The 26,099-nt window shown below is 44.2% G+C and overlaps 2 protein-coding genes across 2 annotated transcripts in view; one reads left to right on the forward strand and one right to left on the reverse strand.

Annotated features, from left to right (window-relative positions):
• The window catches only part of ANKRA2 (ankyrin repeat family A member 2), a 13,833-nt gene extending 6,393 nt beyond the window's left edge, over window positions 1-7,440 (forward strand). Inside the window, exons 5-9 of the mRNA XM_048504802.1 lie at window positions 548-645; window positions 1,885-2,010; window positions 2,670-2,736; window positions 3,826-3,906; window positions 4,687-7,440. Coding sequence (XP_048360759.1) covers window positions 548-645; window positions 1,885-2,010; window positions 2,670-2,736; window positions 3,826-3,906; window positions 4,687-4,742 — 428 coding nt within the window. The 3' untranslated portion in view covers window positions 4,743-7,440. The remainder of the gene's footprint in view (window positions 1-547; window positions 646-1,884; window positions 2,011-2,669; window positions 2,737-3,825; window positions 3,907-4,686) is intronic.
• A 2,740-nt stretch (window positions 7,441-10,180) lies between these two features.
• BTF3 (basic transcription factor 3) lies at window positions 10,181-16,125 on the reverse strand. Its single transcript, XM_048504803.1, has 6 exons — window positions 15,966-16,125; window positions 15,537-15,605; window positions 13,547-13,660; window positions 13,192-13,393; window positions 11,924-11,980; window positions 10,181-10,472 (listed from the first exon to the last, which is right to left on the reverse strand). Exons 2-6 carry the CDS (start codon window positions 15,603-15,605, stop codon window positions 10,426-10,428), a joined length of 489 nt encoding a protein of 162 aa, XP_048360760.1. The 5' UTR covers window positions 15,966-16,125; the 3' UTR covers window positions 10,181-10,425.
• Between the last annotated feature and the right edge of the window lie 9,974 nt (window positions 16,126-26,099).

Here is a 26,099-nt window from a genome sequence, read left to right on the forward strand (position 1 = left end):
GGTGGGTTTGCAAGAGTAGGGATTGGGATTAAATTTTATGCTATTTTTATTGTTTTGTTTTAATTGTTATAGTTTATTTATGATGTTTATTGTGGTGTTTTATTGTTTTTAACCTTGTGTAAGCCACCTAGAGACTTTGGTATTAACTAAATAAATGTATGCTCATATAGAATTAATTTCTAGGGGTATGCCAGCTTTCTGTATGTCTGTGCAATTATGTTTTGTTTAATCAGATGCAAAGTTGGAGTTATCAAAAAAAATTAAAGTCTTAATATAACGACTATTTAGGACTTCACGTTGAACTTGGAACAAATTTCAGTTCCTAACTTGGAGACTTAGGGCTGTGCCTTGCAAAGATCCAGTGTTTTAAGGGAGCACTCGGCTATCAGGCAACTGATTTTGAGATTTATTCAGTCAAAGAGTTTTTAATCTTCGTGTGGCTTGTTACGATAATGCCCCCTCACAGTTGGGTCCCAGCTCCTGCTACACCTAAGTCCTTTATGTGCCCCAATGATGAGATTGTTCACCTGTTTGTGTTGTCCAATAGAAAATGTAATCAATCATACAGATGAAGAAGGCTTTACCCCTCTGATGTGGGCCGCAGCCCATGGGCAGATAGCGGTGGTAGAATTTCTCCTTCAAAATGTAAGTGAAAACATCACCCACATCGTACTTAAGCCTTGTAGTATAGTCAGTGAGAGTAGTGTTGTAAATTTAAAAGAGGCCATTGCTTTTTTCCCTCTCTTCCAGCAAGCTACGGTTTGGACTGAGCCGCTAGGCCAGTTGCCCCCACCCACCCCCCTCCCCTCCAACCCTATGTCTACTGCCCTGGCCTCAGGCTTTCTAAATGCATGAATGAATCTGTTCTCCAAACAGTTGGGGGTCAAATCATATTAGGCCTTGTACTTCCCAATAACAAGGCCATTCTCAAGATCAGCAGGATAGGGAGTGGGACGTACCGGTATGTTCTGCGAGATAGTTACTTGCTGCAGCCAAAGCATTTAGGTTTAGGCCACCATAAAAGTTCACACTATCAGGGAATTCTGGCCCACTGGGAGACTGGGCTCACCACCTGAGAATCTGAACCAAACAATATACAGAGAGCACCTTAGAAAAATAATTATTGTCCACAAGGAAAGACCAAAAATCTCTCAGCAGGGTTGCAGAACAGTTTCTCTCAACATAAACATAATGTTAAAGTTTTATAGGCAGATACAGTCACTATAATTAGACAAGACTGATACAAGTTATGCTGACACTAATGCTTGGCAAAGATTAATTTTCCTTATCAGCACTTACATTTTGAGAACTTATCTGCTTCTTTTCTCTTGCTTCCTTCATGAACTAGGGTCAGCCTGACCTGGTTCAGAAATAATTTTGGACAGAGAGCAATGGAAGACACAACAGACAGCCTAGTTAAATACAATTTATAGACCACTGCATAAGGACAATTTATTAGATATGTCACTGCCTCTTTAGTTTATTTCATAGACTAGCTTCAGCTAAAATATCAGGCCAAAGCTGTACTGTGATTATACTTTGATTCTTTCAGGCCTTCTCTTTCAACATATTTATTTTGGGATAAGTTTTTGTGGGCCAGATTCATGAAGTGAAGATCATCTTTTCAATTACTTTCAGACTTCCATAAAAAAGCAGGATGGGGGAACGGAAGCAGTAATTTTCGCTGGCATCAAAGCAGATTGAGGCTGCATATAAAATAAGCCGATAGACCAAATGATCCCTGAAACACTGTTTTGCTTAAAAATTTTGTCAGAGGTGTAAGATCTCTAGAACGTTGTCAGTATACAAGCGGACCTCTGGAGTTCTTTTCACCTGTGATTGTGAAGCTAATGCCTTTAAAACTTGGTTTGTTTTTCCCTTCAGGGTGCAGACCCACAGATCCTGGGGAAGGGGCGAGAAAGTGCACTGTCATTGGCCTGTAGTAAAGGATACACAGACATTGTCAAGATGTTGATTGACTGTGGAGTTGATGTCAATGAATATGACTGGGTGAGTCCAGGTTGTTATGTGTCTGCATCTGATTCTGTGTTACCAGTTTGACCTATGACTAGCAGGGCACTAGGTGTGAAATTACTTTTTATAGGCTTAGATGACACTTGTTTGAAGAATAGTTTCCAAACAATTCTGTTTCTCCAATTGCAGTATTATGACTGTCTTAAAATCAAGCTATGGAAGATGAAATCCAAGCAAAGGTAGAGACAAGTCTAGCGGAATAGGCATGTTACTCTGTTGTAGTAGGCCATACACAATTTTTGTTCTAAAATAAAAACATGTCATTCTGTTTACAAAGATAGGGACAAACTGATCACTTCGTTTTTCTTTCCTTGCATGTTAATACCATATCTATTTAGGGTGGGGATGGTTTTGAAATGAATTTTTATGATTATTTTTAGGATTATATCCTACTTAGGGACTTTAGTGATGGGCAAAAAATATATACACAGTAAATAAATAATAAAAACCTAACATTGCATCCTACCAGTTCATTGTGCTGTCACACTTGGCTTTGCTACCAGTGAATGGACTGGTGAGATCCAACCCCTTGTACCTTGGTGTGCTCTGTGAGATAACTTTTCAGACATAAGTGCAAGCCATATTTGGATTTTAAGGTGTGTGAATGCATTCTAAAATCTCCTTGGCTTTTGCAGAATGGTGGCACCCCCTTGCTCTACGCTGTACATGGGAACCATGTGAAATGCGTTAAAATACTTTTAGGTAAGTACTAGCGGGGCCCGACCACGCGTTGCTGTGGCTTATTGTGGTGAAATGGGAAAGGAACAATAGCAGCAAATCAATTGCAGAGGCCAGCAGTACATGCTCATGGAAACGCGCAGGCTGATATTGTGCGATGTCATTGATGTGTGTGACCGTATCCTCCCTCACTTCTGTTCCCTTGCATGGCACCCCTCCCCCTATCTACCTCCCCTTTCTCTTTGCTAGAGTGGGTGGGTCATATCCAGATGCTGGGCCCCATCCCTCTCCTCCCTTGCATGCCACCCCTCACTCTCTCCCCTCCCTAACTTCTCTTCCCTTGCATGCCTCCCTCTCTGTCCCTTTCCTCTCCCACCCTCTCTGTTCCCTTGCATGCCACCCCTCCCCCTCCCTCCCTTCCGTCTCCCTCTGCTAGGGGTGGAGTGGAGTGCAGATCCAGATGTTGGGCCCGGCCCTCCCTCCCTTGCATGCCACCCCTTACTCTCTTCTGTCCCTCTCCCTCCACTTCTCTTTCCCTTGCATGCCTCTCCCCTCCTCCGTCCCTTCCATCTCCCTCCGCTGAATGTGTATGAGAGTAGGTGTGTTGTGTGGTAGCAGTGGCTGAGGAACAGAGAGTGAAAGGTACCTGCGTGTGAGTGGGGGGAACCCCACCTGACGTCTCACATGGCAACGGCATGATGTGTTCTCACTCTCCCACTCTGAGTTATTGCTCTAGTGTTACTGTTTTTTTTACTTCTCATCTCTGGCTATCCTGAAGCTAACATCTCTAAAGGGCAATCTAGACGCTCTAAGGGTGACAGTTACACACAGGCAGCTTCAAGGCCTGGTGTGCCAGGAAAAAGATGTTTTGCCTGGCTTGGGTGTGTTGTCTGACAGCAGGAGGTACATAAGAACACAGTCAAGGGAATGAGTAAGTGTCTGTGAAATTTTCAGTGCGTTTGGGCCAGCAGGTGCAGGGTTATTCTCGAAGCAACAAACGCATAGTTCCATTTTTATATATATAGATTATGAAGGTAATAGTAGCTAATGAGATCTATACAAAAAGCATAATAATAAATACAAGCTACTTAAATTCATGTTTGTTTTGTATAGAGCATGGTGCTGATCCAACTATAGAAACAGACTCTGGGTATAATTCCATGGATTTGGCTGTAGCTCTAAGCCATCGTAGTGGTAAGTATTCAAGAACATCCTAAGACCTGCTATTTCAGTGACTTCCTCTCTTTTTGAAGGCTACAGCATTAACATTTTTCAGCTCACAGTGTGTATAACAAAGTCACAGAACTGGGGACTTAGGTTCATTGTACTATGCCTCAGCTGTTTTCTGCTCCCCACAAAATTTTCTCATTGCAGTTCTGATAATTCGAAATCTAGGATTGATCCTAGTTACAGTTTGCTTTGTTTGCTACATTTCCTAAAATGCTGTGGAGAATATTAAGAACTGAATTTGTCCCTGTCTGCCTATGGTCAGACTATATGCTATCCGTGGTCACTCTACATGGTGAGCAAGAAACACATGCACGTGATTAGCCAAATGCTGTCCATTTTGAAAGGGCAGACACAGGGACCCTTGCATTTCTAAGAATCCTTGGAGGATCAGTGTTCATTTCTTCACAAGCACATGGCACTCACTATTGTGCTCCCAGTGATGATGTTTCATTGGTTAAGAGACCATTTTTATTTCCTCCACAAAGAGTCAGATGACAGTTGCTCACTTATAAGAAAGCAAGTGAGCAGCCATTAAGAATCTAGTACATAACTGCATCCTCCGTTCCCCCCGTGGCTGGAGTATGGATTAAAAATTGGGAGAGTTGACAGAATGAGTGAGCACCTTTCCACACCGCCTTCCATTATATGATAATTGCTTATTTGTCCTGCTTATCTAAAATGGGCTAGACCACTGCTTATACTGAAGAGATGTACTCTAACTTAACCATATTCCTTCTGTTTTAGTTCAACAGGTGATTGAGTCTCACTTATTAATGCTTCTCCAAAATGTCAAGGAATAACACCACTGCAGGAATGAGAGCAGATTCTAATCTGGAGAGTTGGACTGAGTGTTAGCATTGCAGAACTTGATTTACTTTCCTCAGTCCAGTCATTGCAGGGGGACTCCCATTATTTGCCAGCTAAGGATAAAAACTGTTCCTTTATGAAAATGGCTCAGTGACAGATTGTCACCAATCCCTGTGCTTCGACAGTTCTTGCTGGTATATGCATTTTAATAGGCACTGGTTGCGCTGATGGAATTGTCGACAGCATAGTATGGCCTGCCCGTGGTCTCGGCAAGCCTTACCTTTACCTTGGTGTTGCTTTGTTGTGCCAACAGGGCTTGAGGTCACAAATGGGTTAAAAAAACCCCTATCATAACAGCATAATGTTTCAAGCAAGAAGTAAGATGCCACCAGAACAATGTTTTTACTGCTTGATAGTTGTATTCAGGTAACTGTTTTTGGAGAGAGTGTTTCCCCCCCCCCCTTTTTTTTTTTGTTTATAGATGTTTTTAAAGCCAAACCTTACCTCTTTTGTAAATATGTTGTAAAATGTGATATTAGATTGCATAGAATCTTTGAGAAAGGAATGGGAAGGGGCAATCAGACTTTATTCTGTGTGGCATATATAGTTTCTATAAATTACGTATGTTTTTTGGGGAATAACATGATGAATCTTCAGAATATATTAATGTATTGAGTCTAGCAGTTGGAACATTGTATTAATAGATGATAGTGAAATGAAGCAGAGAAAGCACTGGAATATGAAAACATATATTTTTAAAATACACATTTAAATGGTAGGCAGAAAACCCACCTATGGTAACTGAACTTTCACTGCATTGCCACAGAGTAGTTTGAAATAGGTGGAAAGTTGATTACCATAATTATACTCTTTCCCCAAAAAAGATCTAAAGACAATTATAAATTCATCCGCCACTGTTTCCTGGACCTTATTTCCCTCCCCTCCAATCAGGTACCCTGACGTGAGTTCTGGACCTTCCTTCAGGGCTTCTGTTGGCTCCCTGGCCTTTCTGTCAGCATCCCACCCCACCGCCTCCTGAATCACCTCCCTCCCGCCTCTCCCCACTTCTCGGCACAGACACCAAGGCCTGGTCTTTGGTTGGCAGCTCCTGCTTAACACCCCTCCAATTGCTTTGCCTGACAGTGGCTGCCGCTCCCTGGAGCTGTGGAATAGCAATGCATCTTGTCCCTTCTCCACCTCTCTGCCTGCTTTCCTCTCTTGCAGGCTGAAGCTCCTGCACTTGGCTCACTCCTGACCGCCCATCCCTCTTTGCAGCTCCTGGGTGGCCAGTTGCATCCCTTTGATGCTGGGTGTCACTGTACCTCCATCTGCCCACCACCGATGGTGAGCTCTCATTGGGGCAGTTGGGCCGGGGTCACTGCTTGGAGCAGGAGGGAGCCAGCAGGGTCTGCAAGGGCTATGCTGGGCCCGGCACTGGACAGCTGCCCTTAAAACTGATTCCTCAATGCCCACAGACTGTTTTCCTCCATGCCCATGGGACTATTTTCACCTGTGGAGGCATGCTATTTTCACTTTCCCTGCAGCACAAATGACTGTACTTAGATTTTTTGGTGGAAAAGAATATAAACTGCCCTAGTTTATTTAAAATGTATACTGTGAACATGGTAACCAGTCTTTATCCGAGGACATGATCTATATTGGTTGTCATTGCAGAAAAGAGCATGGCTCATCTTTAGACTCGTGCGCACCCTCTTCTGCTCACCTTTGCTTAAGAAACATGGTAAAGCTCAACTCATAACTGTGGTTTGTTCAACTGTGCCTTGAGACCTACTCTAATTTAGTTTAGAGGACAGAGAATAAACCATGGCTTGCCATTTAACCTGAATCACAAACTAGGATTAAATACAAAAGCAATATATGGCGGATACAGCACATGAACCGAATAATGCCCTAGGCTTATCCCTGTAATGACAGACCATGGTTTGCCATTGAACCAGTCATGCTGTGGTGTCTATTTTAGGATGCAGTAAAACAACCCTGTTGAGGAAGACTATAAATTCTAAACACAGAAACAATATAGTATATCTTAAAACTTTTCCCCAGTAACAACATCAGCATATGTGAAGGACAATAGTGCAATATTAGAAATACCCTGGTTTCCCCATTCACTAGCCAGAGAAGACTACTGAACTGCCTGCCTCTCTTGGGGTCTTTTGCAAACATTTCACTCCATTTGTTATATTAGATGTGCTAATTAGAATGGCTAAAGCTGTAAATGTTTTAAAATTATGTATAAGGGGTTCGGCAAGCATTTTGAACTGATTTTGGATATTTTCAGAGCCATGGTTCTATATATCGTGTAAATAAAATGCTCATTAAATGTGTATGGTGACATGTTTCATCACAGCAGTAAAGTGACCCTTTGTTTTTCTCTAAGGTATATATTTTAAAAGGTGATTGTTTGGTATTTATTTCATTTTTATTTAAAAAAAAACAGCATGTTTAACTAATGCCAAACTTATTTTCATGCTGTGGTTACATACATGGCTTTTCTTCATTTATGTGGCGCACAAATATAGCAGGGATTAAAGAACAGAACTATTCCTCTATTCCACAAGTTCTCAGCATTATAATCTGTACAATGTTTGATTTATAAATTGCATTAAAATAAATGTGATCTGCTCTGTTCTGTCTTTAATAAACCTGTACAGGTAGTACTGTACAACTCTCGATGGTTGTGTGTCTCATAGCCCTTGGTGGTGGTTGTTATAGGTCTGCCATGCCTAGGCTGAGATCCTAACTGATATCCCAGTCCTCCAGTAAATATCAATTTGAGGTTCCCAAGCCTGGCAGGAGGATCTGCACAGACATTACAGGCGTTAAGTCGAGTAGTCTACATTCACCATTGAACTTCATCACAGATACAACAGTGTGTTATATTGAATTAAACTCTCCAGAGACCTGGAAAACCATTGTTTCAAATTTAGTATTCTACTTTACAAAGAGTATACCAAATATATCAGTTTAATGAGCCACCTGCTATCGTGTGTAATCCCTTTACTGCATTAAGAGCAAGATGACATGTTGATAATTCAGATGCCAGACCCGTATTTCAGGTGGCACAAGTAATGCTAGCATAGGAAACAGATGTAACATACAGTAATTAAAATAATTTAACAATATTATGTGTCACTACCACCAATTTTAGAGTGAGTTTTCTGTGTAATATCTACACAGCAAATAATTTGCTAAGAAAATAAGCTAGATGTGGCAACTACTAGTATAAACATATACAAGGAGTGACAAGGACACCATCTATATATTAAAGCAATGTTTTGTATTCTATAAGCAAGAAGATAGGCTAAACACCCCCTTTGTCCTACAAATTTCAATTCTCTCCCTGCCATCCAAGCCATAAAATTACGCTTTGACCTATCTATCAAAACCAGAATGGAAAACCATGGCTTGAATGTGGTTTTGAGGACAAGCACACCCACGCTTGGTGATTTCAAAAGAACTGGATTGCACAAACTAAAGTCCAGTCATTTAATGCCAAACGGCAGCTTACAATGGGCATTATTCACATACAAGAGTAACTTTTTAAATATCATTAAATGATCTGAATGTGTATGTCTGTGTTCCTGAACAAATGTTTTACATGATAGCCACAGTATGTTATTTACAGGTCACAGAAGAGAAAGCTAATGAATCAAACAAGTGAGGACCGCAAGGACTTCTGAGAAACATCTTATTTCCCCTTCCCCCACCATGTCCTCTTTCTGTTCAAAATTTCCAGTTCAGCATGGAAGGTGCTCACTAGATGGTGCTGCAGGAAGCACATAGATCCAGAAACACCAAATATTGCTTCTATTTTGCAATTCCTACAGGAGGGTTACAGCTCAGGGCTCAGATCTTCTACCTTAAGGGACATGGCAGCCTTGACTACTCTCTTACTATCATATAAAGGCAACCCTACCCCTCAACAACCCTACATTCAAAATTTCCTAAAGGGAGCTGCACAGGTAAGCCCAACACAAGGGCACAAGTCCCCTACTTGGAACCTTCATACCGTCCTTGCAGCCTTAACCAGACCACCCATTGAGCCTATATTGAAGTGGCTCAGGATCTTGTTCTTGGTAGCCATTCCTGCAGCACACTGGGAGTTCTGTCAATCCAACCAGAGTGCTGCATCATCCACAAGGACAAGGTCATTTTACACACAGATCCAACCTTCAGACCAAAAGCTGCCAGCACATTTCACTTGGCCCAGGAGCTTTCCTTGCTATTCTTTTGCCCTCGTCCCAAACACTCTAAGGAGGTTTGGCACACCTTTGATGTCAGCAGCCATCAAGATTTTTCTTCCACAGGACTGAGGAAATTCAAAATCATTATTAATCTCAATTTGCCCTCCTAACAAAGGTGGAGCTATGTCTAAAGCCTCTATCAGCTCTATCTTGAAAGAATGCATCCCAGAGGCTTACAAAGCAGAAAGGTTGAGGGTTCCACCAGGCATCACTGGGAATTTGATTAGAAGTACTCCATGAATGCTGCCCTGAACCACTCTTCAGTGGAAGAGATCTGAAGGGCCGCTACTTGGGCGACAACTTCTACCTTTGTAAAGCACTATAGGTTGAAGTCAGCAGACACAGCTTTCAGCTAGGTGTTGCAGTATGTGCTGAAACAATAGGGCAGTGGTGGCAAACCTATGGCACTCCAGATATTCATGGACTACAATTGGCCATGCTGGCAGGGGCTTATGGGAATTTTAGTCCATAGACATCTAGAGTGCCATAGGTTCGCCACCACGGCAATAGGGTATGACCCACCCAGTACTCTGGGACACTGCTCAGGAGTTGTCCTCTTGACTCTGCAAGTTGTCCTCCTGACTCAGTGGAAGTCTGCAAGTTGTCCTCCTGACTCAGTAGAAAATGGTCCACTGGATACTCACTGCGAAGGTCCTTCTCCACTGAAGGCAGAAGGACATTTTGGCCCTGGTCATTCTATATTGTTCCAGCCATGTCTGCTTCATTAGTACCACTTCAGTCTACCTCTGATTACTGTTTATACCTGCAAATTATTTGCTGTTATCTTTCCTCCTGTTAACTTGTTCGGTTCTTGTACTTAAATATCTGCTTAAGATGCAGTTGCTGCATTGGAAATAATCAAGCTTAGGAGGAAGGTGACACCCAAGAACAAGCAGGAAATCTGAAGAAAATTAATCCTGCCTCCCCATTGGAAGGATTGGGAATCACCCACCTACTAAATGTCCTCCTGTCTTCAGTGGAGAAATATCCCTTTGTTACAATGTATTCAACAGAAATGGACACGAACTATGAAACAGCATGATTGGGGAAACATGTAAAACTCTGAACAACTTATTTTGGTAAGATTTAAATCTACTTTACCCCAAACTAGTTGCAAGTTATCGAAGGCACACATTTAAACGCACAAAATACTACCTACAAATATGTGTCTAAATTTAACTTTTATTAGGATTTTGACTTAATACTTTTCCATTTTGTGCACATCAATCCAGCCGCAAATAAATGCTTAGTGCGCTAAGCAATAACCAAGGAGAGCTGCAATTTTGAGGAGTTTCCAAGTATTATAGATCTTTGACTTATCATCAGTACAAAAATGTTACAAATAAAAGTCACAATATAAAATAGCAGCTCCATGTAACTTTCAAGTTTTAGTTTCCAAAAAAGTGACCCTTCAGTTTGCTTCATTCTTCGAAGCCTCATCAAAGTTCTCCACAAGATCTGAAAGAGAGTGTTGTAAGAGTTCTTTAAACGTAAGTGGTAAAACTATTGCTGCTTTCACCCTGTAAACAGAGAGCTGAACAAGTTAATTGTCATAAATGATGGATAAATAGAGCTACGGACACGTTGCCTTCCTACTTAGTACTCTGATGCAAAACAGAAATCAGGAGAAATATCAAAATACAGAACCATTATATTTATTTAGTCATGAACACACCACTGCAGCTAGCAACCACAGAACTCTTTACATTCTTTTCCTTTAACTGGTAAAATTGGGCCTGAAGGCAGAGTGGATTTGGGAACTGGCAAGATATTGCTTGGCATCAAACACTTGGGAGGGAGGGAGACCCCAGCAGCACAGCAGATAGGCTGGGCTTGGCCCAACTATTTCAGTTTTTTCACTGTACTCCGTAGTGACCGAAAAATTAGGTTCTGCCTCTCCCTAAGAACAGCCAATAAAGCTGACAGAATATTGGTAAGGGAGACAGTGGAAGATGACTGGCAGCTGAGATGCGAGTTTGGCTCAGTGAAACTGTGGAGAAGAGCAGCTTAAAGCTGTCTAAAAAGGTTTGTAGAAAAGGACTGCAAATACGCAAACAAAAGAACAGTTCAAACGCTTTTAAAATGCAATTGAAAAGAAACCCTGTAACTTCTACCTGATGTACTTCTAGCAGGGGAAGACACACACACACACGCAGATATCAGTCTAAAACAAAATTTGTCTATTAGGATACAAATGGTGGCAACTTGTGAATGAAGAAGTTTTGGAGTCCCAAGTCCCAGTAGCTCTGTGCAATATCAGAGTGAGAGCTGACTGTTCAAGGGGGCTAGGTTACCCTGTCAGGCAATGTTCCTGCAAGTGAGCAAGAGGACCTGGGATGCAAAACAGTCAAGGCACTCTATATATTTTAAAAGGAGCAAGATGTGATTTCCTGACTTACATGTAACCCTGAAGCTGTGGGAGAGAGACTGAAGGGCGGTAGGTACTTTGTGTAAGTGAAAGGTAATTATACCAGCGTCAACTACTGTATTATCAAACAACATCTGCAACATTTAGGGCTGGATCTTACCAGCCTCTCCAACCTATGCCACCCATTATTCCTCCCTTCAAGGTTTCTGTCTGTGTGGCTCCCGTGATTTTAGGTTGCTGGCTTTTTACTCACCAAAACAGACACTGCTCCCTTTCTTTAATTAGCAAACAAGATGGCAAAATTCAACCAAAAGAGCTGTACCACAGAAAAACTGTGTTACTCTACAAATGGAAGGATTTCCCTAAATATATTAGCACATAAAGTAGCAGTAGTAAGAAATGGTTCGCCCCCAATCATAGTTCAACAAGAAGGCCCATTCCACTCTGTAAATCTTGTCTTGATTTAGCGTAAGATGTGTCTTATTTACTTTATAGAAATTTCACATTATGAAAGATGGAAAATTAAATTAACTGTTCTTACCTGGAACTTCATCATCATCCTCCTCACCAGTAGCAAGGGGTGCTTTTCCATCAACAGCTATAATCACAAAGAGAAATACACAATTTATAATTCAGGCTTTTTGAGGAACAGCTCAACTTGCAAAAAATAAACATGCATCAATTTAATAATGTTCAATATAAGAAACTCCTCTAAAATACCTTAATCCAGGTGCGAACCAGGATTGTTACAATATTTTACTAGATTATACCTAAAAGTAAACATGACCCTAAACCTGAGCAAACAAAACACAATAGTCCAAACTTCAATCATACATAGAATTCCTTAGAGAAAGAAAAAGAAAAGCATCACCTCTAGTAGCTTCATCAAGTTAGTTTTAAGAAAAGCAGTCACTCTGCCCTGCCATCTCTCACCAAAGGTACAGTATTTGTAATAAACTCAATTACCCATTGCTGGTCTGCAGTTTAACTGCTGTTTGTTGTTTTTAGTGATGTTAATAAAAACAGCTTAAAATATATTTATAACTTAAAACTTGCCTGAAAGTCATAACTTAAAAGGTGTCAATTTCAAAAACCAGATTTCAAAATCCTTCCTTTCTAAAATAAATGGGCATTCCAATCCACAGCTCTGTCGCAACCAGAAACAATGGCAGTGCTGCATTGCCCCACCACCTCCAGAGGGCTTCTCGGTGGATCAGGGAGGCAAAATACAAAAAAACTCTTCAACGAAAAGCCCTCCATTGGGCTCAAAGTGCTTACGCCACCCAAAAGAGTGGAATAAGTCCATGTCCCAGGCGCCTGTGTCCTGGGAGGCAAAGCCAGATTGGAAGTCAACTAAGATCCAGGTCAATTAAGGTTTCAGGTCTCTGGAAAGTCTCTGCTATGCTGGCAGAGCCTGCGAGGGCGCTGAAGTGATGACATGGCATTCCGTGCTGCATATAGAACTCCTAGTGGGCCACCCAATTTGCCCTTCCCAGGGGTAAGTGCCCTGGGGAGGGCAAATCCACTGGCCTACAGTCCCGCCGCCTCTACAACTCCATTCACCCCACCCCAAAAAACAATTGGGCCATCTCTGTAACCTCAGCTACTCCAACAAAGGACTACGTAAACTAAAGGCATCTGAAATCACCTGTGACAGGACCAGCAGTAGATCCTCATTCCCAAGGAATCTTAAAATCCAAACATATATAACATTCAGTGGCACTACCACACCCTATGTTTGAACTAGCATGTGACAATTAGCCCATGGAGATGCCAGGATTATTACCATCCCAAATTAGTTCTACTTACGTTGTTTAGGTAGAGCTTCTGCTAGTCTCCTCAAGCTAGTCAGACTGTCAGCTCCAAGCTGGTTTAAGATGCTCGGAAGCATTTCAGTGAGTTGCTTTGTCTCAGCGTGGCCTGTGATTGTGAAAGTATTAGCAGCCAGAGATGCTTGAACCTTCGGATTGTTGAAGTGGATGACTGTTCCCTGATTAGTGAACATGTTAACCTGCACAACAAATCAAATCCATTAGAAAATCAACTTTTTCAAAATGTATGGTAAACTTCATTTCAACAGCAAACTTCCTGTTCACATCAAATTCTTTACAGTCAGCGGTTTCAGAAACAGTATTTGAGGGGGAGATAAGAAATCATAAGTTACCTCTTCAATGCCAGAGATATTATTTACTCCTAGCTTCTTTAAGGAAAACTGAAGTTTCTTATCATCTGCAGTAGCTGTTCTATGGACAACCTTCTTCTTTCTGCGAGCAGTACCCTACAGATACAGAACATTGTAGTAGTTGCCAAAGTACCATTTCAATCTTCTCTAAACTGTACAAAGTACCTGTACAGACACACACAAAACCTTATATATCCCAGCAGTGAATAGTACAGACCTATCTTTCCTGCAGTTATGAAAAATTATTCACAAAGAACAATTAACTGTAACCATTAGTACATCCAGGAGAATCTTTCATGGGTGGTAGACAGATTCACATAGTCCATGGTTATAAAAATAGCAACAAATGTTAACATAAGAGCTTTTTTAAAATAATCATATACATCCAAGATGACAAGTTATGACAACCAAAAGTTTCAGCAAAAAAAAGGTATGATCCAAATTAAATCAAAATATTAGATTTAGTTCTCTCCTTATCCTATCAACGCTATTTTACCCACTTCATTCTGACCAAATTATGACTTAATTGTCAGGCCTAAATCATTAACAAATGAACACCCAGATGTTGTGTGATAGTGCTTTGGACATTTCACAAGTTTAAGGTATTGTCATTAGAAAGGGATGCTTTAACGAAACAACACTCTCAATTCCTAAACACTTGTTTTTACCTACTTCTTTGCAGTACTAGTACAGCTTGCAAAAAATTAATTTGTCAGTCAGGGCAAACCTTTCATACAACTGTTTCATTTTGAAGATGGATCTTATAAGCTGAACTATTTTGAGACTCTGAGCAGTAACCTGCTTTTATGTCAAAGCTAAACTTGCTTTAATTCAAATATTTATCAGACACTATGAAAACACTTTGCATAATGGAAAATTATAGGTTTCAAGTCGCAAGTACTTCCTTTAAAAGGCTCAGACCTGAAATTCTGCTCACTTCACCCTGATTAAAGATATGTTTTGTTGCAATCTGCTTGTGATGACAGCTTTAAAAGTCTAAGCTAAATTCAACCCCCCTAAAAATCCTAAGATACATTCGGCCCCTCCAAAAAACAATCTAAGCTACATTCAGACCCAAAATTTTATCATAAACAATATATAAATTCTAAAGCCACATTCTACTTTAGATGCTGCTTTTCAAGTACTTCTAAATAGAAACAAGGCTGAGCCCAAGATATGACACAGCAAGTTCACAGGTTCTTATCCTAGCAAAACATAAGATTGTTCCCTTAAACTACTTGGAATTTTACTAAAGGCACAGAACCAATAAGCTCAAGCCACCTACCAAAACTCATTAACGCACCTTGAATAGCCAGCACTTCACTACACTATCAATATTAATATTTAAACGTGCAACGTTGCATGCCTTGTGCTGATTCAGGAGTACTGGATTAACCTGTTCATAAATTTGATACAAATCTCTATGGAGGGGAATATGATAGCTGAGGAACAAAGAGGATTAGGGAGCTGAGAAACAACAACTGACTAAAGGCTATTTCTGGCAATGCAAGAATCTAAACTTGGATGCTGGCTAGTCAAGAATCCGAAAGTGGATTTTCTGATCAAGTCAGACACACTACAGCATCTTGCTTCCCTATGCGTTGCATGCACAATTAAGACTCACCATCCCACCCACCCAAAATTCAGTAAGAATCATTAACAGCTCCGATAGAACACAATTTACCATAAAGCAAGAAGACAGGGGGGAAAGTAAGGTTACAGTAGCTAAGCACTGTGGAAACGACATTTCTAGAGAAGAAAACAAATGGTGGGTAGCAGTATTTTCAGGTAATGTAGGAGAAATCCATATTCAACTGCTCACTCTCTAAAAAAGCTCAGAGTGATTTTGGGTCGGTGACATCACACTATTAAGAGAATAAACCTAAGACGACCCCCTGAGCTCCTCGTAAAATATAAAGGCGGTACATGAAGTGCACTAAACAACGCGAGGAGTGAGGAGTCGGCCCCTTACCTTTCCTCCGATGCGCACTTGCGCTTGGAGCTTAGCTAGCTTTTCTTGATTCATGATCGTCTCTTTCATCTAAAGGCGAGGAAGAGCACAAGCAGGATAGTTAGGCTTGCCTGGGCGTGACTCGACGCTGCCCGGAAGACCGAATAACTCAATGGGCAAACCAGGCCCGCCCAGGACACCGGGAAGCGCAGCAGGAGAGAAACGCCCCCCCCCCGGCCTCCCCCCCCCACCCCACCCGGGGAGCGGAGGAGCTGCGCGAGGCCCAAACGAGGGCAGGGAAAAGTCGCCCAGGGATCGGCCCCGTGCTCGGAAGCTCCCTCTACGATGAACCCGCGGCCTACCCTCGACCGCCAGGCCCTCGGAACCCGCTCCCAAACACCTGGCGCGCCCTCCTTCCCCGCCCGCCGCCCCCACGGGGCCTTTTTATACCTTCTCGGAAGGAAGAGGCCCGTCTGGGCAGGTCGAGGAGCCGGAGGCCGCGGAAGGAAGCGACGAGCTCGGCGAACACGCGTGAAAACGGCCAAGATGGCGGCCGGGAAGGGAAAACAAGCCGCTGTCACGCGGTGACGCAAGTCAATGTGCCGTGCACGCGCGACGCTTCCGCCCCGCCTCTTCTGCTCTGGGCGCGCGCCACGGGGTTTGTGGCCGCGCGCGGACTGATTGCTTGAGCGCAGTTCTGCCTTCTGAAAGACCAGGTCGAGGCTGGTGGGCGTGGTGGGGGGGTGGGGTGGAGGGAAGCTTGAATAAAACTCCTGGATGGCAGTTCAGCACCACATCCGATATAATGGCCCCCGCCCCACACCTTCCTGGGTTAACAGGGGCGTGGGACTCGTAACGTACTGCAGGTGCTAAGACATCCCATCGCTTTACAGATGCGGATGGCCTTCCAGCTGTGCTCCCTCTGCAAATTCCTATTCTCTCTGCTTATCTCGTTTCCATACTGCCCTCGGTTTTGCATGTTGTTTCTCTAGCGACTGTTGGGAGAGTGGCACGCCTGTTCAGAATGGATCGATTGCTCTATGGAACTGATTTTCTTTTAATGGCACTGTCCCATTATAGCATCTCCTGTTCACGTTTAAAAAAAGGTTGTGTCTCTAAAACTGGTTGATCTATACTCCAGTGTATCTGAGGAAGGGAGCTCTGACTGACTCATAAACATGCATTCTAGCATAAATGTTGTGAGTTTTTCAAGTGCCGCTGGGATTCAGTTTTATTTTGCTACTACAGAAGAAGAATGCCTGTGGTGTATCCTCAGTTCCTTCCTCACAATATTTATGGTGGCCTAAAGTTATAATTTTAATTTCTTTAGTGTTGGTAACATTGTACTTTATTTTGAGTAAAACTTGGTAAAGTCATTAGGGGCCTGACACAATTGCTTTGGAAACTCAATCCATTTGGTCTTGTATAGGCTGTGATTTACGCACATCATTGTGCTGTTGCATTGATCAGATTGAAGGCCCTTATGAGAAATATCTGCATGTCAGACTACTGGAGGCAAGTTTCATATGGAAAATCCTCTGGTACCACTGGAACTTATTCAGTGACTATATATTGACATCTGGAACATGTGCATGTAAAGTGCTGTCAAGTCGTAGCCAACTTAAAGCAACCCAGTGGGGTTTTCAAGGCAAGAGACTAATAAAAGTGGTTGCAATTTCTCTGCATAGAGGCTCTGGTTCACCCCAGTATTCCTTAAAGGTCTGCCATCCAAGAATTCATTAGGATCTGGAATACAGAGTTGCAATCCCTTTAGCAAGCATGTGACATAACTTTAAGTGTGTTTTGTAATGTATTGGCCTTCCTGGTTTGCTGTACCTAATTGGGTGAAAGCTTAGCCCTTTAAATAACGGTGTTATGCTCTGTATCTTTACTTTTGGTTCTGATTTTTTCCCCTTTTTGCCAGCAAGCTGCAGCTGTCAGAAGGTCTTTTTAATGGAGCTACAATAAGTGTGTTGTTGTTATTCCTGCAGTGCAGTCCCTTTTCAAAGAGCTTAAAATGTTGTTCAGAACTCAGTGCTATAATAGAACTTACTTCACAGTAATTGTGTTTAAGATTCCAGCCATACTTGAAAATAACTTTTGCTGAAAATGATGATATAGACTTCTCTCCAGGATGAAGATGACCCATTGGTGAGCACCATTGGGTTTGGTCAGTCAACTAATTACAAATCCACCTAGCAGTAGCATTGTTTAGCCCATGTTTTACTAGCTTGCTTGCAAAATTATCATGGAGGACCTTGTCTCTTTGGAACTTGCCTTACTGAAATCAAAGTAAGTTACATCCACAGCATTCCTTTCATCTACCAAGCTTGTTACTCTATTAAAAAAAAGAAAAATAATATTAGTCTCGCATGATTTGTTTTTAAAAAACCCAGGTTGACTTTTAGTGAATACAGTATTCCCTTCTAAGTGCTTACAGACTGTCTGTTTAACTATTTGCTCTAGAATCTTTCCTGGTAGTGATGTCAGGCTGAGTGGGTGGTAATTGTTTGGGTTCTCTATTTTTCCCCTTTTTGAAGATGTGGACAATGTTTGCCCTCCTCCAGTCTGCTGGGATTTCTCCTGTTTTTCAGGAATTCTTGAATATTGCCAGTGGTTCTGAGATTGTTTTAATTTCAGATTTCAATACCCTTGGATGTAGTTCACAAGGCCCTGGAAACTTGAATTCATTTAGAGTGTTGTATCACAGTGGCTCCTGACAATGGTGCAGTAGTGTAGCACCCACAGGGTGGGAGGGCATGACGCCCCAGGCATGCCCCAGGGCAGGGGCATGGAGGGGGCATTCCAGGGTGGTGCAGGTGGTGGGGCACAGGGCACGCTCACGCCCCGAGTGCAGTTTCCCCTCGCTCCGCCCCTGCAATGGTGCCACTCAAAATTACAGTTCCACATCAAGGCACCATCCCCACACAGCAGCCAAGGAAAAACACCAATCCACAGGCAGCAACATTGTCACCATGTAACACCTGTAACACTTGACCCCTTCCAGTCTCCAACCCTCTAGGCATCGGTCAGTTGGAGACATCCTGGTAGGAAATGGCAAGTGGCTTCCCTTGTGCTCCCTCAGTACTGAAACTGTGGCCAAGTGGTCAGACCAAGCAGTTTGGCCTCAACATTTGGCCAGTTCACTTCAAAATGTTGGGTTGAACCATAAAGCAAGCCCTAAGTGGCTGACCTGGGAAATGGAATGTGGCCTACATTTGGCAGAGTTGTGCTCCCCCTTAAGAATCAGGTCTCAGGGGGCTCCCGGTTACTACGTCCGGATGTTCAGGAATGTAATCATCAAAGTCCATAGGTTTAGGAAGATGTAAATGTTTAAGATTACTCAGATTTCAGCAGTAGGCTGGAGCACCTGCCACCAGTCTCTGCTGCAGGAGATGCACCTTTTCCCAGAGAACAGGGAGCCAACAACCCAGGGGCATAATGCCCATTGGGCAAAGTGGGCAGCTGCCCAGGGCATCAACTTGTGGGGGGCATCAAAATGCAGGGTTCGTTTTTGGGTATTTTTAGTGGTTTTCCATTTTTGCCTGCAGGGGGCGCAGTTTTTAGACTAGTGGCACCAAATTTTCAGCGTATCATCAGGAGACTGTCCTTATGCTACCCCCCAAGTCTGGTGAGGTTTGGTTCAAGGAGTCCAAAGTTATGGACTCTCAAAGGGGGTGCCCAATCCCCCATTGTTTCCAATGGGAGCTAATAGGAGATGGGGGCTACAGTTTTGAGGGTCCATAACTTTGCCCCCCCTGAACCAAACTACACCAAACCTGGGGGTCTCCTGATGAGACCATGAAAGTTTTGAGACTGTGCCTTCAGAAATGTGCCTCCCCAGCATGCAACCCCCATTGACAGCAATGCAGAAAACTCAATGCAGAACAAAGATTCTTGGGCAAATTTCTAGGATGTTCCTGCAGGGGGTGCATTTTTGGATGTATCGGCACCAAAATTTCATGATACGCTGAAATTTGGTGCTGATATGTCTAAAAATGCACCCCCTGCAGGCACCAATGTCCTGGTGCAAAAAAAAAATTGGTCGTGGTGGAGTGGCAGCCCATTTGGGGGGGGGGGGGCATCCAACTCAGGTTTTGCCCAGGGCTACAGTTTGCCCAGGGCTGCCTCGTTAGGCCTCTGCAACAACCGTTATCAGTTAACGTTATCAGTGCCTGGGCTATTCTCATGCTGTCCATTGAGGCTGTTTTGCAGATGGTTGAAGATATTGTTGGCTATTTTGGACATTGTAAATTGAAAAGAAAAATGAAAACATCTTTGAATCAGTCTAGTGCCAAGTTATCTGAAGGATCATTTCCTCCTTAGTTAACCTGTTTGTTGGCTGAGATCCTCCTCGCAAGCCTTTCTTTGAATCTTCATCTTTTTAAGGTGATGCAGTCGGCAGCTAGAGACAGGGCATTTTTTTGTTTGCTAGGGTGGGGGGGGGGAATCTGTACCTGGCTGTCCCTGATCCTAGACTGACACAGTAATCACAACACCACACTGGCTTGTTGTTTTATCGAGGTCATACAAAGTCTGTCCTGCCTGCCTGAGCTTTCAGGCATTTATTTATTATATGTACACAATTTTAATCATTTATACCTGGACTTTCCTCATGGTTCAAGGCAGTTCAATTGTGAATTGTTCCAACTTCTATTTTGCTCCTGTAAAGTTGGGTAGTTTATCCCTTGGGCTGTATATCTTTTTCATTCTCCTGGGTCTTGAACTATTTTAATAATTTTTAATTGTGGGGGGTTTAGTTGCCTTGACAGTTATGGTTGGTTAAAAAGTGGGGAAGATTTTTAAAAAGCCATAAATAAAATCTCTCCCCCACTCACACACACACACCCCAATTATAGGTCCTGAGATTATATTTGCAGGAGAAGACACGGAGGACAAGGCAGCATGACCTCTGAGCAGGGACAAAGAGGGTGATCCTTGCTCCAGGGCTCTGTAGCCTGGTGCTGCAGAGTGTTGCGGTAGGAAACAGCAGGTAGAGTCCTTCTGAAACAGAAGGAGTCTGTGTGACCCAGAGCCATGAGAGACAATGAGACTTTTGTCTTGGCCTTCAATGGGGCCTGCACACTCTTGTTTAATACACCCACTGAGACGCTTCCTGTTCCCCACAATGGAAGGGCCTTCCCATTTTGTGCAGCCCTGTGTAGAAAGATCTGCCTGCAAAGCCCATCAAAAGATTCCTTTTAAAAAAATTAAGAGAGGTAGAAACTGCTTTAGGGCGAATCACCCCACCCCACTCTGGGCTCCCTCCATGACAGTCAATGGGACGACCCAGTAGCAATGATGTGTAAAGCACAAACTGTTGAGAAAGAGGCTTTTTCACCCCACTGCCCATCTCCAACACATCTGCCACAGAATTTAAAAAAACTTTTCCCTTTAATGCTGAAGCTCGCTTCTCCAGCTAGTACCTAAAGATTATCAAAAGCTTTTATAGTTCCTCTAGTGCCCTGGAGACTTGGGAGAAACAGAGATCTCTGTCAAAGCAAGATCACGAAGGAGGAAAATACATTTGGCAGATGAGACTGTTCCTGGTTCCCTTCCTTGCTCTGGTTTCCATTTGAAAGAAATCTGATCGAACTTGGAGACATTCCTCCACCCACCTTTCCTGTACTGTTAGACCATGTTGCGGGAAAACAACAATCCTATGCACTCTTTCTTGGGAGTAAGTCCCATTGGTTATTGTGGGACTTAATTCTAAGAAATAGCACATGGGTGCAGGTGGTGAGTGACCTGATTTACTGACAGCATCAGGCCCCACATTATGAGCTTTTTACACTGCTCCACATTATGAAACAGGAGTCCAATGATAGTTGGAAAGTTTCTTCCAAGATAATATTTAATAAGAAATGTAATGTAAGAAATGTAATTTAATAAGAAACCATCAACATAGTAGTAAACAAAAGGAAGAGTTATTATTCTGTCTTAGAAACTACATGTATGCTTCAGTATTATCATTCAGTAATAAATATTTGTAGAGTGTCAGCACTGCGTAGTACCGTGTTTTCCTGAAAATAAGACAGGGTCTTATATTAATTTTTGCTCTAAAAGATGGGTTAGGGCTTATTTTCAGGGGATGTCTTATTTTTTTCCATTATTTTGACCCCCCTCGTGACCAGATCAGCTGCACCGAGGAATCTGTAACTAGGGCTTATTTTTGGAGTAGGGCTTATATTTCAAGCATCCTCCAAAAATCCTGAAAAATCATGCTAGCTCTTATTTTCGGGGTAGGTCTTATTTTAGTGGAAACAGGGTAGTTAAGATGTCTGATCAGGACCTGGGAATTACAGGTTCATATCTCCACTTGTGCCATGGAAGTTTTCTGGGTGATGACACACTCTCAGCCTTGACCCTGGCCACTATTTGGATGGGAGTCCTACAAGGAATACAAGGAATGCAGAGACCGGCAATCGCAAACCACCTTCAGATGCGTCTTGCCTTGAAAACCCTATGAGATTGCTGTAAGTCAGCTGTGACTTGATGTAAAAAAATAGTATTTCAGAGGAAAAAGCTGGATCCTATGGTGCAATTGACATCCCCACAACATGCCCTTCGTTCATGAGTAATAGCAATATATTTGACTATTCAGTTCCACTATAATAGCATCCATTATTTCACTCGTTTGGCATCTTCAGTCATACGCAATAAGGGTCCAGCCCTTGAGAGCGGACACTGAGGGGAGCTCAGAGCAGTTTGCTTCTTAGCAGATCAGGAGTTCTGATAAACAGAGTGAAAAGGAGCTCCCTCAAGCCGATCTTTGTTTCTTTGTTCCTTTTTATTCCCCGCTCACCACCAGGAAAAAGTCAATCTTTGAAAATGCCCGTGAAACTCAAGTTTCGCTCCCTTTTTTGATGTCTGAAAAATTCAGGATTTCTGCTTTCAAGCGCTGAACTTTCTGCACTGCTGAGGGCTTCCTGTATCTTGAAAGAAACCTCTCAGTGCTGTCGGGGCAATTTGTTCCTTGGCGAGTTTTGTGCGTGCGAAGGATTGGTCGAGTCGTTCCAGGTGGTGCAGAAGGTGAAGAAGGAATGGGAGGCCAGCCAGAAACCCGAGTGGGCCAAAAGGCCTTGTGATTCTGTGGCAGGAGCCGAGCCAGAGCTTGGCAGACTCCCAGCTGGGACACAACTCCTGAAGAAGAGATCGTGCACGCCGGCAAATGTTTTCCCCTCGGCCTTCTGGAGCGACTTCATTGAGAATAATCCAGTCGCTTAGGGTGGCACCGACACATTTTCTTTAAAAGCGCCTCATGTGAGAATGGTGCAGGATCTCCCACCCCCACCATTAAGGACCGCGGGCTGCGTTCCTCTCACAAGTAGGTATTTCTGGCCGCCTTCAAGTCAGCCCTTGTGCTTCTTACTAAGAGATCCCAAAGAAGCAGAGCTTCCCTCCGCTCAGCGAAACCCATAGAAGGCAGCCCCGGAGGACAGGATGGAGCGCAGCAGCCTCGACGGGTCGGGGGAGCGCACGTCTGAATGCCTGGCAGGCCCAGCGCTCTGGTGCAACGCGGAGGCCGTCCAGAGGCCAAGAGCGGGTTGTTGGTTGCCAGCGATCCGTGCCCGCGCAGGTGGGTCCCTTTTGCCTGCCTTCAGAGGCTGGGTCTGGGTCCGTGGGCTGCCCCCCTGCCGGGACGCCCCCTCTGCACAAGAGCTGGGCGGCGGCTCCGCTGCAGAAGCCCCGCGATCCAACCGGAGGTGCTGCGCGGCGGGCAGAAGAAGCAGAGCCCGGTCGCTGGCCTGTAGGTGGCGCCCTTCCTCTACGCTGAAGCCGCTGCGAGCGCGGACGGGGCGCCCGGAGGCGAAGGGGGCGCAGCGAGGCGGGGGCTCTGTCCGGGGCTGCCGCGAAAGAGCTGATGAGCGGGCGGCAGCTGCGCCTTGGGGCCGTCTTGGCACCACTGGCGCCCCCGGGAGCGCGTGGCTTCCTTGCCCAGCCGCCAGGCGGGGGGACGTGCGAGGAGGGCGCCCTGAAGACTCTTCCCCCAGCCCCTGCACACTGAAGAACGGCCGGCCGGCAGGGCAGCCTTGGGTTCGAGTCCGCCGCTCGGCTCCGCTCGCTGGCTCTCCGTCGCCCAGTCTCCTCTCCTCCTCGGAGGAACCGCAGCCCCAGAGAGAAGGCCGGAGGAGAGCGCCAAGACGCGGCCGTGAGCCCGAAGCGGCGCGGCTTCTTTTGTGCTGGGAAAGGAGCGGTAGAAGGGCGGGGGGGGGGGGGGGGGAGCGGATCTGCCGCCTGACAGCTGGGGAAGGGCCGAGGGATATTCTGGGCGGGACTGCCGTGGCTATTATTATCTGCCCTCAGAAGAGCGTCTGGGGGTTTACCTTGGGAAATAACACTGCCTCCCCCCCCCCCACCCTCCAGTTGGAAGCGGCCCTCCTAAGCGCAGTCCTAAATTACAGCCGCTTTCAAAATCCCAGACCCTCCTGTTAATGCGACGAACCCCTCAAGCGCTCCTCAATATCTGCAGCCGCCTCCTAAAGTGTGAAGCTCCTGCTAGAAACTGTTGAATGCGTCCATTGAAATCTGTTGCACGGAAAGCTTTCCCGAGACCCTCGTTCCTCACACCCATTTACTAGGAAGGAAGGAAGGAAGGAAGGAAGGAAGGAAGGAAGGAAGGAAGGAAGGAAGGAAGGAAGGAAGGAAGGAAGGAAGGAAGGAAGGAAGGAAGGAAGGAAGGAAGGAAGGAAGGAAGACCCAGACCCTTCAGCAAGATGTATGATGAAACGCCTAGAAGGATAGCCTTCCTTTTTTTTTCATAGCTGCACTCCGACCACTTTAAAAAAGTAAGGGAAGTTACATTAGAATAATTCAAACTTTTCCTGCAAGCTTTCATATTCGATATTGTCAGGGGACTTGTGAAATAGCATAGTCTTCACGTTACTGATAATTCTGTTTATTGTCAGTAATATTTTGTGTGGAATATTTCAAAATGGTTCTTGGTATTAGTGGGAAAAACCCAAGCCTATCGACTCAGAATCATGGGACCCTTCCACACACGCAAAATAATGCGTTTTCAAACCACTTTCACAACTGTTTGCAAGTTGATTTTGCTATTCCGCACAGTTTCAAAGAGCACTGAAAGCAGTTTGAAAGTGCATTATTCCGCATGTGCAGAATGAGCCTTACCCAGGTCTGTTCAACAGGAGAAGACGTTCTTAGCATTGTACTGCTAACCAGACGAACTCATACATCAACCCCAAACAAACACACTCAACTTCCCAAGAAAGTACAGTAAAGAGCTGTACTTGAGAAGTTTGCAACACACTTCAATAGGATGCGCTGATTTTCTGGGGTGTTTTGAAAGTCCAGTTTCCGTGGCCGTCAAGGCCGGGCTATAGAAGTAAGTTCAATTTAAACCAGGGCTGCTTATTGCTGAGGGAATTCCCCCTTTCTCCTCACTTGGAAAGAAGACCCGTTGCTGTGGAATATTTTATTTCCATACTAGCGTCGTATAGGACGGTGATCCTAAAGAGAAACTCTCTTACTCTAAAGATTGTGTGATCGAGTCCAGACCAAAATGTAGCAATGACGTGCCACACAGATACAGAGAGTTTTATTTATATCGCGACCAATGCATCAAGAATTCAGTTAGTGAAAACTAGCCTGATTTTTAAAAAAAGCAGAATTTCGAATTTGTAAAATCTCACTTTGTTTTTTACAAAAATCCGGAGAGTTCTTGTAATCCCAACCATAACTCTGAAAACCTTGACACCTTTTGTGTGTGCGTGAGAATTACTATTAAACACAGGGGTTCACCAGATGAGAAATAGGCCTTTGGGGTGCTGTGTGGTTTCCGGGGCTGTATGGCCGTGTTCTAGCAGCATTCTCTCCTGACGTTTCGCCTTCATCTGTGGCTGGCATCTTCAGAGGATCTGAATAGGCCTTTGCTCTCATGCGATAGTAACAGCTGAAGGCTGCGATTCCGCAACTTTCAGCCTGCGCCAGATTCAACTGGACTTTCCCAGGAAGTCAGAATCTAATCCAGTAGCATCTGGTTAGTGACCACTAACCAGAGTTTCGGGGTCTCGACTTATCAGAGCGACAACTCCCTTCGACAGACACTTTGACTTCGGGAACTCTGGTTGGCCTCTGTGGTGCCCACTGGGCTTATCTCTAGCTGTTCTGCTGTAAACCAGCACTGATGCGACCCTCCCAAACCTTCCCAGTAGCTTGTGCGGATCAACCAGCGGAATTCGAAGGAGCCAGTAAAGGCGCTCTTGACTATGCCCGGAGCCCGGGAGGGACTGAGCGTTTCCTCCACCTCGAGCTGCAGGCTGATCCCTCGGAAGTTAAATCCTATTGATTCCAAGAGAATGGGGGTCCTTAAGTAAAGAATGCGCGGGATTGTAGTGGTGCACCGGAGCCCCGCCGATTCCGGCGGCCGGGATTTCTAAGTAAATGTACTCCGGCTGGGCGTGTTAATCTGATCCCTTGACATCTCCTACCGGTATGAAGCTGTTCCGCTTGGAAGTGTGCCTGCCTGGGCTCCATGCATTTCAGAGCAGCGCAGTTTCGTTTGGGCTTCCTGCGGAACAGCCAGTTCAGATTCACCCGACGCCTTTTCTCAGTTTTGCACAT

Source organism: Sphaerodactylus townsendi, linkage group LG07, assembly GCF_021028975.2.
Source record: "Sphaerodactylus townsendi isolate TG3544 linkage group LG07, MPM_Stown_v2.3, whole genome shotgun sequence".
Classification (NCBI taxonomy): domain Eukaryota; kingdom Metazoa; phylum Chordata; class Lepidosauria; order Squamata; family Sphaerodactylidae; genus Sphaerodactylus; species Sphaerodactylus townsendi.

Bases quoted from the DNA above. Each gene is read 5' to 3' on its own strand.
- BTF3 (XM_048504803.1), bottom strand. From the start codon at position 15,605: ATGAAAGAGACGATCATGAATCAAGAAAAGCTAGCTAAGCTCCAAGCG. The intron at 11,981-13,191 runs GTAAGTAGAACT...TTGTGATTATAG, and splicing joins AGAAGCTCTACCTAAACAAC to CTGTTGATGGAAAAGCACCC. The intron at 10,473-11,923 runs GTAAGAACAGTT...ACTCTCTTTCAG, and splicing joins GGATGATGATGAAGTTCCAG to ATCTTGTGGAGAACTTTGAT.